The sequence below is a fragment of the Petaurus breviceps genome, unplaced genomic scaffold (genome assembly GCF_028583685.1).
Source record: "Petaurus breviceps papuanus isolate PSGF00001 unplaced genomic scaffold, PetGlider_PUasm1.0 110, whole genome shotgun sequence".
NCBI classification, from domain to species: Eukaryota; Metazoa; Chordata; class Mammalia; order Diprotodontia; family Petauridae; genus Petaurus; species Petaurus breviceps.
This window is the reverse complement of record NW_027185597.1, coordinates 746,435-759,755: the sequence shown is the minus strand read 5'-3', so window position 1 is coordinate 759,755 and position 13,321 is coordinate 746,435. Positions and strand designations below refer to the sequence as shown.

Genomic DNA, 13,321 nt, shown 5'->3' with positions numbered 1-13,321 from the left:
CAACCACCCTGTAAGGATAGGACAAGCACCTCATTATATAGATGACAGAATTAAAGCTCAGAGTAGCTAAGCTATTTGTCTAAGCTGGTAAGTGGTAAAATTGCAAACCCTATGGTCTTTCCATTATACCATCCTGCTTCTTTAATAATTTACTTTCCATACCACTATCAAATAAAACCTTCTAAAGCACAACTGAACCTGCTTCCCTTCCCTACATAAGAACTTTCATGGCTCTACATTGATTACTCAACTAATTGCAAATCCCTTAGCCTGATATTGAACCTACTTTTTTTAGCCTCAACCAACCTTTCCAATTTCATCTCCTGCTATAACAATAACAGCAGCAACAATAACTAATATAATTCCTACTGTGTACCAGGCATTGTGCTAAGCATTTAAAAAATGTTATCTCATTTGATCCTCAAAACAATTCTGGGAAGTAGGTACTATTATTATTCCCATTTTATAGAAGAATAAACTGAGGCAAATAGCCTTTAAGTGACTTGCCCAAGGTCACATAGCTGGTGAGTGTCTGAGGCTGAATTTTTTTTTCTTAAAGCAATCGGGGTTAAGTAACTTGCTCAAGGTTACACGGCCAGTTTTTTTCTGGGTGTGGTGCTGAGTATCTGAGCCCGGGATTTGATCCAGGTCATCCTGACACTGGAGCCAGTGCTCTTACTCGCTGAGCCACTTGGCTGCCCCTAAGCAATTTGGCTTAAGTAACTTGCTCAAGGTTACACAGCCAGGTGTTTCTGGGTGGATGTTAAATGTCTGAGCCCAGGATTCGATCTCCAGGTCCTACTGACACTGGAGCAGGTGCTCTTACTTGCTGTGCTATCTGGCCGCCCCCCTGAGGCTGAATTTGAATTAAGATCTTCCTGATTCCAGACCAGGTACTTTGTCCTCTATACCACTTTGCTGCCCACAGTCTGACCACCTCTCTTGCTCTTTCGCCAAATTGGACTGCTTGTTATTAAAAAATATGTTCTGTGTTGTTCTGCCTCTAAGTCTTTGCTGGTACTGTTTCCTTCACCAAAACCCCATCCCTATCACCTTTGAGAATCCATTCCCTGTTGGTGATAACTATTACCCTTTAACCTGACATTTTGTTTATAACCTAATGAACTTGTATTATTAATTGTGGTACTTAATCTAAATGTCTCATTCCTTTAGTAGATAAAAGTACACAAGGATAGAGAAACATCACATCTTTCCCTGGATCTAGCACATAGTTGAACTAAATATATTTTAGTTGAATGTTGAATTTCATAATTATTACCTTAGTGGAGCCGTTTTTATTCTTCCCACCTCTAAACAGCACTTTGTCACTACTTGTTAGAACATTTATCACTTCATCTTTAATTTTGGATGTTTATGGGTTTTTATGTGTTGTGATATATGTATAAGAAAAGCAGGTCAGTCAGGATTGAGTTTTCTACTGACAGCTCATGAGATCTTGAGCAGTGGCATCACATTAAATAGAAACAGATAGATGCCTTCTAGCTACATATTGACTTAGAAAACCACAAATTAACATCTATATTGTTGTATTTTAATTTATTTTATTAAACATTTCTTGATTACTTTTGAATCTGATTTGAGAAGAAGATCCTTAGCATGTCAGGTGGGCCCCAGAGGGAGATTTATGGGAAGAAAGAAGTTGCCCTCTTTACTATAGCCATACTGATAAAATCACAGATTCATCAAATCACTAGATTTCAAACTTTTCAACAGAAGAAATTTAATCTTTCTTCTCTTTGCATTTCCTACAGTATCTTGTAGGTGCTCATTAAAAAAAAATTTTGCTAACTTAAATTTAATTGTATTTCTTCTCCTTTTATAATCGTGATTGATTGCTTATAAAATACAAAGCTTTCTCTTCTAAATTTTTTTTAATACTTCTAAGAACTATGTGTTGGATTTGTGAAAATGGATACATTTATATTGACTTTTATGATATAGATTTTATTATAATAGACTTCTTAAAGTGGGTTTTTACCATAGCATCAAGGGGCAACTTGTGGAATGCCATGGTTTTTCTTGATGACATTAATTCTGAATGACAGAGGCATTCTTTCAAACAGTGGAGTGACTACTGGTTTTGGAGCCAACAGGCCTGGGTTCAAATCCTTTATCATCACTAGCTATGCAACCTTGGTCAAGTCACAACCTCTTTTTTTCATCTGTGAAGTGATTGAACCTAGTTGCCTCTGGAGGTCCCTTCCACTTTGAAGCCATATGTGTATATACAAATATGTGCATACATGTACATAAATATCTGTGTAATATATATATATATATATATTTCCTTCTCCCTAATAATCCCGTTATACATTTTTTTATTCCTGAATTATTTATCTTTTTAGAGTACAGGAATACCTTGGTGATCCAGACCACCATAATAAAGCGAATATTGTAATAAAGTATGTCAAATTAATTTTTTGGTTTTGGTTCTCAGTATGTAATGGTTATGTTTATACTATACTTAAGTTTACAAAGTGTGCAATAGTATTCTGTCTAAAAAAACCCCAATATTAATTGAAAAATACCTTATTACTAAAAATACTAACCATCATCTGAGCCTTCAGTGAATCATACTCTATTTGCTGATAAAGGGTCTTGCTTAGATGTTGATGGCTGCTGACTGTTCAGGATGGTGGTTGCTGAGGGTTGGGGTGGTTGTGGTAATTTCTTCAAATAAGACATCAATGAAATTTGTTGTATCAAACTGCCCTTTCACTTGAACTCTATAATAGTAAGGTTTTTAATCAGCCTGTTTTCAATATTGTTGTCTCAGGGAGTAGGGAAGCATGAAGAGAGGCAGAGAGATGGAGAATGACTGTTCAGTGGAGAAGCTGGACACACACAACATTTACCAATTAAGTTTTCTGCCTTATATGGGTGTGGTGACCCCCCCTTCCCTAAATTACAGTAGTACCATCAAAATCAAGTACTGATCACTAGTCACCATAATAGATACCATGTCTCCCCAATAATAAGACCTATCCCGAAAATAAGCCCTCCCCTTACTGTGTAAGATTCCTCTAAAATAAGCCCTCCCTCGAAAATAAGCCCTATTGAGATTGCTACTGTAGTGAAGGTGATCCCCTGCGCTACACGCTACATTACGGTACCCTCTGTATGCACCGTGGCCCCCCCACCATGAAACGCACGCCGCGCTCCGAGCTGCATCCAATCAGAGCTGCAGCAGTGAGCGCGTCATCCTGTTCTTCCCCAGTGATTTGCTTGCTGGTACATTTTTTTGTTCACATTTACCTGTTTATTAAAATTGCTGTCAATGTTCATTAAAATAAGCCCTCCCCTGAAAATAAGCCCTCTGGTGTTTTTCTGTCCAAAAAAATAATAAGACAGTGTCTTATTGTCGGGGAAACACGGTAAAACAATGAAAAAGTTTGAAATGTTACAAGAATTACCAAAATGTGACACAGAGGCAAGATGTGAGCACATGCTGTTGGAAAAATGGCATCAATAAACTTGCTGAATGCAGGGTTGTCACAAGCCTTCATTTTGTAAAGATAAAACAAGGTATGCCTATATAGCATCTTTTGGAGTAACGAGTCTCCCTTGTGTGAAATTCCTCATATTTGAACTAACTTCACCTCTCTCAGACTTCAAGGGGCTGCCTCTTTCTAGTATCTCAAGATTTGGTGAATGTGCATACCATTTTCATACTATTTGTCATTTCATAGATTGCTGTCAGTGGTCCAGAGCCTCCTGCTATGTTTTTGCCCTGGTTATAAGAGCACTTGAGTTCTGGGAGTGTTTGAGCAAACTGCTAAAGCTTGTTAATGTCAACTGGACAAATAACTTCCTTGGCACCTCTCAGCAGGGAGTCAACAACTACCAGTACTTACGTATCTTCCTCAGACCCTTGTTAGATTATCTCTTAACTGATAGGTCCTTGTGGATCCAAATCATTAGCTGACAAGATGCTGTATTCTTCTCAGAGTCACAATCTCCCTCCTTTTTGAGAATAGCTTCTATTTATTATTTAGTATAGCTTCCTATTTATTACTTAGCTCTAAGTGTTCTGTCACCCTCTTTCTTCCCTTTCTCCTCTCTCATTCTCCCTTCCACCTACCAACTTTCTGGTGTGCAGGTCCAGATTCCTCTCCCTTCTTCATTTTTTCCTGTTTACATAAAAGACATTTTCCCCCTGTTTTTTTAAGGAGCTCCTCATTTTCTCCAGTTGCCTGGAAAGTGGAGAGACCTGCCTCTTGCCCAATTTACCTTCTCTTGGAGGTTGATTAGCTTACTCTTTGAGTGTGCCTAACAGTTACTTGGCTGTGGGGGCCAGAGGAGCATCACACTGTCTATTTAGGTCACTTTTGAGTTCTTTCTGATCTCCATACATTCTGGAAGCTGCTGCATATGGCTCAAGGTGAACAAGTGCACTGCTTTCAAATACAAGTTTGTTGCAGATGATTTGGGTTTTGTGGTCACTCCATATTAATGGAAACCAGTGAGTCTTTGCACTGACTAATCTTGCAACCATGTTTAACTCACCTACTAGCCATTCCACCTTATTTCATGGAAGGGGTCTCTTAGCTTTGCTGCTGGATTTTGGAGTTACTGTGTTTTCCACCAATCATAGTCTGTTACAACCCAGAATTTTTCCAGCCCTTTTGGCTGGAGGAGTTCACTTAGACAAGGTCTTCTAGAAAAATTAAATTATGGTCTCCTCATGTCTTTCCTAAGTCATAGTTAGCCCAAGGCCTATCAGCATATAAAGAGATGACACTTTTCTATAAAAAGTTCCAGTATACTTTAGAAACCCGTGCCTTGATTTGTTACACTAAAATGAGGTAGTTGTAAAGTGCTTGGCAGTGTCTGGAACATAGCAGTTGCTTAATAAATGCATGTTCATCCCTACTCCCCCATGCAAATTATGTATAATACTATTATAACATCTAGTTTAAAGAAGCAGATTTTCAGAAATGGTTATCAGCTTTTTTTAGAGCAGTTTTCTATAGATGTTCAGATGCCCATGCTCTTCACTTCATTCTGCCTGTCTTCCAGGTAATTTGCAACTTCTGTACAAGATTTATCATGACACCTTGTAACGATTACTTTTATTGGTGGTTGACTTTTTGAATTCATGTCTACAATATCTTTGGAAAAAGACAATGTACTTGAATAAAGCACTAGATTTAACATTAGGAGGCCTAGGCTGAAATCTGATTCTGCCAGTTAATAACTGGGTACCTGTGGGCAAATCATTTAATTTCTCCAGGCCTCAATTTCCTTATCAGTGAAATGGAGGTCATAATGCCAAGGCTGTATATTTCACCATCTTGTTGTGAGGGAGACATTCTGCATGCTTTAAGTATGCTAGAACCTTTTGCTCTTATTGTATGTACCATAGATCACTTTGCAACCCTCAACTATTATGATTTTTCTGTTTCAACTTTCTACTTTAAAATATCTATCTTGATGTTTGTAGTATAATGATCTGCTCTCTAATGCTAGGTAGTATGTCCTTTGCAGTATTATGTATTAACACATTTCTACTTACATGTATAAATGTCATCTAATTTCAAAATGTGTATTCATTTATTCATTCATTCCACAGCCATTTATTAAATGCCTATAATGTGTAAAACATTTTGATAGGCATTAAGGGAGATATTTCAGATTTTAACTTGGCATTGCTATCTTATCTAGGAGAGGTTAATTAAACTGTGAATCTGAAAATTTCACTGGGTATCCTCTCCCAAATAATTTACAAAAGTGTCAAATGGAATTGATCCTAACTCTAATCTTTTGAGAATCATATGTCAAAACCAGAGGCCAGGATGTTTTAGATATGTAAGGGGACTTGGAGACTTGGACTTGGAATCTTTCATTGTCCTGAAGTCCACAGAAGATTAGTGATTTTTTCACCAAGGTCAACTAAATGTTGGTGACAAGATGACCAGGACCCAAAGACCAGGTGATATGGTAGGTAATTGGAGATGGTTCCAGGGCCCTTCAAATAGTAGTAATCTAGGTCATCCTAGATGCAGAAGTATGTGTTTTCTTCCATGTGCATGTGCCTTTTTGGTAGTGTTGTTTGTTGTTTTAAGGCCTCTGAGAGTGAGTGAGAAACCTTTTGAACTTTTGGTAAAAGGATGATCCATTTCAGAGAACATCTTTACTAATAAATAGTTAATGTTTATACAATGGAAAGGAGATTATATTTTAGTATATATGCTTAAAATAGTCCATGCACAAAGCCTAACATAATTAAATGTCAGACATTGTTCTTCAGAGTATTCATTTAAGATAGACAACTCGATATCATTAATAACAGTATTAACAATTATAGTTTGTATAAGTGCTTTATACTTTACAAAATGCTTTCACATAGATAGTGATGCTTTTCTTGGTTACCATAGTAGAGTATGAGTTAGAGAAATGTGGATTCAAAAAGCAAAAGAATTGGAGAAAAAGAAGTGATCTTAGAGTAGGGAAAAATATAAGGGTATTTAATGCACATTTTTTCCTCAATCTCCTTTTGATTCTTGGGCTCTCATGATTTCAGCTCTTGAGCTCTCTTTATACGGCTTAGCTCCTTGACATTCCTTACTCTTTGACATCTTGACATGACAATTTTTAACTCTGGGTCATCACCACACTTTTCTCTGTTTCTAGTTTCACACCATCAGACCTTGATAGGAAAAGTAATAAAAGTGGGCTGATTGGACTCAATACAAATTCATGCTTTCTAATCTCCTTTTGGCCTTCCCTGTTACTACTCAATCCTTTAATTCATCTCCCTGGCAAATTCCCTATAGCAACTGTTCAAAGTTTTGCCTCAGATCTTTGTACCCATTCTTCACAGCCCTCCTTTCCTTTGGCCAAATAACCTCCACTTCTACACTACTGGGATCACAGTCATTTGCTGTAGGCTTTATGATCCATTTACTTTGTTTCTATAGGCCCTACTATGTGCAAGGCATCATGCTAGACACCTCATTGACCCCTAAAACCAAATTATCTTTAGACCAAACTAATTATCTTTCCCATAAAACTTTTTTGCTTCAGAATTTTTTTTTTTGGCTTTTTGGAGGGCAGAAGGTAGGGCAATTGGGGTTAAGTGACTTGCCCAAGGTCACATGGCTAGTTTTGTGTTGAGTATCTGAGGTCATATTTGAACTCAGGTCCTCCTGACTCCAGGGCCAGTGCTCTATTCACTGCGCCATCTAGCTGCCCCTTTGCTTCAGATTAAAAAAAAAAAAACTTTCAACATTATCATCCTTCTTCTTCTTAACCTAGATTCAAAACCTTTTTAGTCATTCTCCATTTTTGCTTTTTTCATTTCATCCTCTACATTCCTTATACTCCCTCACTGGATGTTATCAGTCTCCATGTCCTATTGACTTTTTGTTTGTAGTGTCTCTTAAAATTATCATTTCCTGTCTCCTCCCCCAAATTTCACTTCCACTATCTTAAAAATTTCCTTTGGTTTAAATGGAGAGCAAACAGTGGATTGAGATTAATATCAAGTATCAACATATTTAAGAAAATGCATAGTAAGTTTTTAGTTTCTTGTTGCCCTTAGCTTTTCTTTGTCTAACTACCATCTTTAGACTAGAATAATGGAAAAGAACAAGGAAATAAAGTTTTAATTAAAAGACTTTGTGGTATCTCCCATGAGAAAAGAAAGCTTTTGGGAAGTATGGGCACGATCCTGTGAACCTAGGTAATAAGTTGGAGAATTTACTCCTTGAATAGTAGATCATCTACAGTGATGATAATTTGCACACTGGGTTATAGAGAATTAACTCGGAAATACAAACAGAAACTTTAGGGTTTTTCTTTTTTTCTCATTTGGACTGAAATTAAAGTCAAATATTGAAAATATCATATGGCAAAGTGGATCCTATTAATCTTCAGTGCCTTTAAAAAATTGATTGTGGATGCTTTAGGACTGTTTTTTTTTTTTTTGAACAAACAATAAATGATTTGAAATAGAATGTTACTAAGACCAAAATGGAGAAGAAAAATAATCAGTTCATTTTTTTTTCTCCTTCTCCTTAGGGAATTTGAAATATTGTCTATTGATCCTTAACCAACCTTTGGACAGAAATCATTTTCATCATCTGTGGAGCAAAGGTATAATTATAATTGGGTTTGTTATTGGATGGTCTGCTTTTTGTCATGGTTATCAAGGCACAGCTAAAATGATGGGACTATAGTGGAATCTCAGTAGGTCATTAAAAAGATTCAAAGATTCGAAGCTTAAGTCAATCTCCTATGGATGCCATTCAAGGGGGTTTAATTACTGATCTACCAAAAGGACCTTATTGTGAAGCTGTTCCATCTATAAAACAGTGTCCACAGCATGGAACCTGATGCTGTTATTTTACTGACGCATTAGGCTACTTTATTCTTTGTTTCTAACTGGAGCTCCTAATGAGATGGCAACAATATAAGCCAAAAAAAACCCCCAACAAACATCCAGATGTTTCAAATTTGGCAACATCAAGGTATAAGCTTTTATAAAAGGAATAGAAACATAGATTAGTGCATTTGGAGAATTAAAAAAAAGTTGAAAATGGAATAATTCTACTTAGTGGGCTGCTTTTCCCCTGTGGTAGATTTGACGCACAAAGTTTAAGAAAACGTGAATAAATTTTCTCTACCATTCCTCACTATGCTGTTTGTATAGGACTACTAATTCTAGGAGAGATTATTAGATGGTTTGTAGGGTCCCAAAGAAATATTAGAATCCCTCTTGAAGTAAAAAACAAAAGTAAAGTAAAAAAAGTAAAAAACAAAAAAGTCTCTTCAAAAAGGGACCTCATTGGTCAGTATGCTTTTATATGACTTACAATATCTTGGGTTGAAAGATATGATTCTTTAATCTTCCTGGACCCTCTCCTGTTATATTATTGTGTAGGAATATTTGTAACTTGTGTTGCCATTAACTGTATGCATATATTTGTAAAGTAGTATTTTAGGAATATCAGGTCATTCAGTCCATTTTGAAGGGTTGTTTTTTTTTTTTTTTTTGGTGGGGGCACAAGGCTAAAGTAATCTGGGATATTAGACCTTTACACATTTTTGGTAATATTATTTGCCCTCTTTCTTTCACTGTTGTTCATGTAACACAACTAGCCCTGTCCAATGATATTCTTAACTGAAACAACTCAATGTATGATAATCAACTGTATGTAGTCTTATTGCCAGATGCAGCAAAAACCAAAGCCTGACATTGTAAATCTTGGATTTGTATTATTGTTTGTATTGTTCAGAATTCGGTCTAAGAAAGGCAAACAGTAGCAGGTTATTTCTATCAAAGCAGGCAGAGCCTGCATGCAGAGCTGCAGTCAAAACTGAGCTCCCTTTGAGATTTGGTTGTACAGTTTATGTACCTTCCCAACAGAGGCTGATGTCAGCCATTCCATCATTGTTTCACCCTTATAGAGAAAATGTAAAAAATGCCTTCAAATCAGACCACCCCCAGTTTTACCAGACCTCTTCCAGCCTTGGGTTATCTAGACAAAAGAAACTTGAGTAGAACAGTGTATTTCCTGCTTTAAATTCCTTGCTAGCTTGGGTGGGGGCTAACTAGGATGAAGAGAGTCCACTCATCTCATCATCAGCTTCCTTCTGATTAAAAAAAAATGAACTTAAAGCCAAGACTTTGGAAGAGAAAAGGGGGTGGGGTGGGGAAGCACTGAATCTTTCTAAGATATTGGTTATTAATAATCATTCTTCACAGTATCATGGTACCTCTACTCCATCCGAATCTTACTCTGATGCCACATTGTGGCATGGGGGGGGGGCGGTTCTCTGGATTCTTGTAATTTGAGACAGCAGAACATAATCTTTGGAAGACCCCACTAATATTGAAAGTACAAAACCACTGCCAGACTGTCTTTACTGCTGTAGGAACAGAAGTTGATTGTACCAATATTTGGAATGTAGCTCTCATATGAGAGTGAGAGGTGCAGTGTAGTTTTGTTTAGCTTCCCTTAGTAGAAAAATAGTAGATAAACGTAAGTCAGTGTGTCATTTAAAATTTTAAAACTGGAAGGAATCATTTTGAAACTGGGAGGAATCATAGAGATCTAATTCAAACTCATTTTATTGATGGAGACAAATTAATGATGAATTAATAGCTTGCTTTTATGTTACTTTACATTCATTTTATCCTCTCAGTTATACTGTGGAATAGGTGCTGTTATTTTCCCAATTTTACAGAAAAGAAAACTGAATCTAGTAGAGACTTTCCCAGTGTCACAGAGCTCATATCTGAGTCGGGTTTCAAGCTTATATCTTCCTGACTTGAAATCCAGGGCTCTGTCCACTGTACCATCTAATTGTCCATGATTCCCTCAGGTCCTAGCAGATCCAGGATTTGAACCCAGATTCTCTTTTTAAATATGTTGTTCCTTTCATTACACCATGCTGGCTCTCCTACTGACAAACTACAGGTTAATGAGTCTTTTTTTTTTCTTATTCAAAGGGGATCAGTTTTTAAAGAAAAAGCATATTAATATGTTTGGTGCGTATTGTTTGCAGTCTGAAGCCGTGTGCTCCCAGAGTAGCTCATTCCCTAAGCTTTAGGGCTCTGGTATTGAACTAAAAAAAAAAAACAACATGCAGGTTTAGTATAACTTGGTCATATCCATAATGCTAAAAGGTATTGTTTTTAATGATGATGATAATGACAATAATTGCTTATATTTATCTGATGATGTAGAGTTATAAAGGAAAAAAATATAAAATAAAGAAACAAGCATTTATTTAGCGTCTACTATGTACTTTCCAATTATCTTTTTTTTAAAGCAATTGGGTTTAAGTAACTTGCTCAAGGTTACACGGCCAGTTATTTTTGTGTGGGTGGCCAAGTATCTGAGGCCAGAACCGATCCCATGTCTCCCTACGCCGGGGCCGGCGCTCTTGCTCACTGTGCCACCTGGCTGCCCCTTTCACAATTATCTTAATGTATTCTCATACAAGGCAGGTGCTATTATCCCCCTTTTACAGTTGAGGAAACCAGGAGGTGAAGAGGCATGTTAAGAATCTCACAGCTAGTGCCTCAGGTCAGCTTTTCATTCCGGTCTTCCTGATGTCTGGACCAGTGCTTTATCTACTGTATGGTTTAGCTGCCTCTGCCCAAATCTAATTGGGCTGCCCTAAAAATAAAGCATTTAGGGTATTTTGTTTCACCCCTCTTTTATAGGTGAGTAAATTAAGTCTCAGAATGTTTAGGTAATTTAGCTCAAAATCACAAAACTAAATTGTGACAGAGATGTTAATCAAACCCACATCTCTAGTCCCAAGTCCTCTCTCTGCCACTGAATGAAAATATTAGGGAGATGTGACTTTTTATTGTTAAAATAGTAGAAAAGTGAAATTTGACATGAGAAAATGTGGGGACAATCTTCCCCTTTCTTTTGGGTTATGAGCACTTTGTGCAATTCCTAGTAGATACTATTGGATAAGGAGCTTTTTACATTTAGGAATGACTTTTTCCATGGCTTAGAGAATTTTTTTTGCCCAGTTGAAATTGGTCTTGCAAGTCTTTCCTCTCCATATTTCCTCTCATTCCAGAATGCATCCTTGTGCTTTCTCTTTTTCATTTCACTCTGATTATGTAGTATCTTAACAAAGTATGTGACTGGAATTTATTCTCTTAATCAACAGAGGTTTTATTGTATACTTCCTATTATGCAGAAAGCCTGACAAACAGTGTTTTCATTCTTTGATGCCAGTATTATAACGGGGTTCTCCCGCAGCTAAGTGGTGTCGTGGATAGAGCTCTGGGGGTCAAATGGCATAATAAATTTGCAAAATATATAAATACTAGCTAGCTATTATTACTATTACTACCACCACCACTGCCACGTTCACTGCTACTTCTTCTACTACCACTCTGTTTCATTCTCAGATATCATTTCAATTTTTTCTAAAGAAATATCCCCTTTTGAATAATTTAAGAGGAAGTGTGGACTTGAAGTCAGAAGACCTGAGTCTTGCCTCTGCTAGTTGCCATCTGCATGACCATGGCTACATCCTTCATCGTCTGGGATTTACAGTTTCCTTATCTATAAAATGGGCTAATCATAACTTCTTAATTAAGAGCCATGTTGTTAAGAGTTAAATGAGATAATGCAAATGCTTTGTAACCTTTAAGCACTACATAAGTACAAATAAAATTACTATTATTTTGAGAAACACCAATTAATAGGGTTCAGCAACTGAAATTCCACCTTTGTATTGTCAGTTTCTACCTCCTTTTAAAATTTCCATCAATTCCATTAAACATTTGTTGAAACCCTTCAGTTTTTATGTAGGTGCTAAGAAGATAGATATGAAAAATTACACAGGCCCAGGCTTTTCCAATGAACTCAAACTCCTGTACATTTGGAATTTATACCCAGCTATTGTCTGGCAGCCTTCATAGTATGTGAAGGGGAATAAGTATTTATTAAACCCCTACTGTGTACCAGGAATGGTACTAATCAGTTTTTAGAAATACTGTTTCCTTTGATTATTTGATTACAATCTTCTTACCATGTTGGCAGTGCTTTTATTCCAGTTTTATAGTTTAGGAAACTGAAAGAAGCAGAGGTTAATTTTTTTTCTTTTTGGAGGACAATTGGGATTAAGTGACTTGCCCAAGGTCACATGGCTATTTTTTGTGTTAAGTGTCTGAGAATGGATTTGAACTCAGGTCCTGCTGACACCAGGGCCTGTGCTCTATTCACTGCGCCACCTAGCCACCCTGAAACAGAGGTTAATTGGCTTACCCAGGTTCACATAGCTAGTAAGTGTATGGGGCCCAGATTTGAACTTTGATCTTCCTGACTCCCTGCTTATGCTTGATCCATTGTGTCACAAGCTGTGCATTTAATACTGGTGGTACCTCAGATGATTATTCAAAACAAGAAAATTCATTTAAATAGTGGTGATTGTAAACTCATGTTTGGTTCATGTACATCCTTTTTCACTTCTGTGTACTCAATAACTGGTCAACACTAAGGAACTTCCCAATTCATCTTTCATTTAGCAGGCATTTATTAAGCCACTGCTCTAGAGGTTAGGGTTTCAATTGAATTTTTTTAAAATTTAATTTAATTTTTTTTTAATGAGATCTTACTTATTCCATTGAAGGAGATCCTTCCCAACTCCCTTCCATGTTTTTCAATTTTTATGCATATATTTTGTTTTTGCATCACATACATTTCCCACTGTATCATTCCTCATATTCTCTCCTTATAATAAAGAATTTTAAAAGCAGAAGAAAAAAAAATCTCAGTAAGGCTAGTGAGTTCTCTAAACCTGATATTACATGCAGTGATCT

General features: G+C 36.7%; 1 protein-coding gene across 4 annotated transcripts in view; it reads left to right on the top strand.

Moving 5' to 3' along the window:
• Window positions 1-13,321, top strand: part of LOC138155734 (thiamine pyrophosphokinase 1-like) — a 479,265-nt gene that overhangs the window by 103,537 nt on the left and 362,407 nt on the right. For 3 of the 4 annotated variants that reach the window (XM_069081026.1, XM_069080982.1, XM_069081161.1), the window contains exon 3: window positions 8,044-8,118. The exons of the other annotated variant lie outside the window; for it this stretch is intronic. In XM_069081026.1, coding sequence (XP_068937127.1) covers window positions 8,044-8,118 — 75 coding nt within the window. The remainder of the gene's footprint in view (window positions 1-8,043; window positions 8,119-13,321) is intronic. 4 annotated transcript variants of the gene reach the window in all.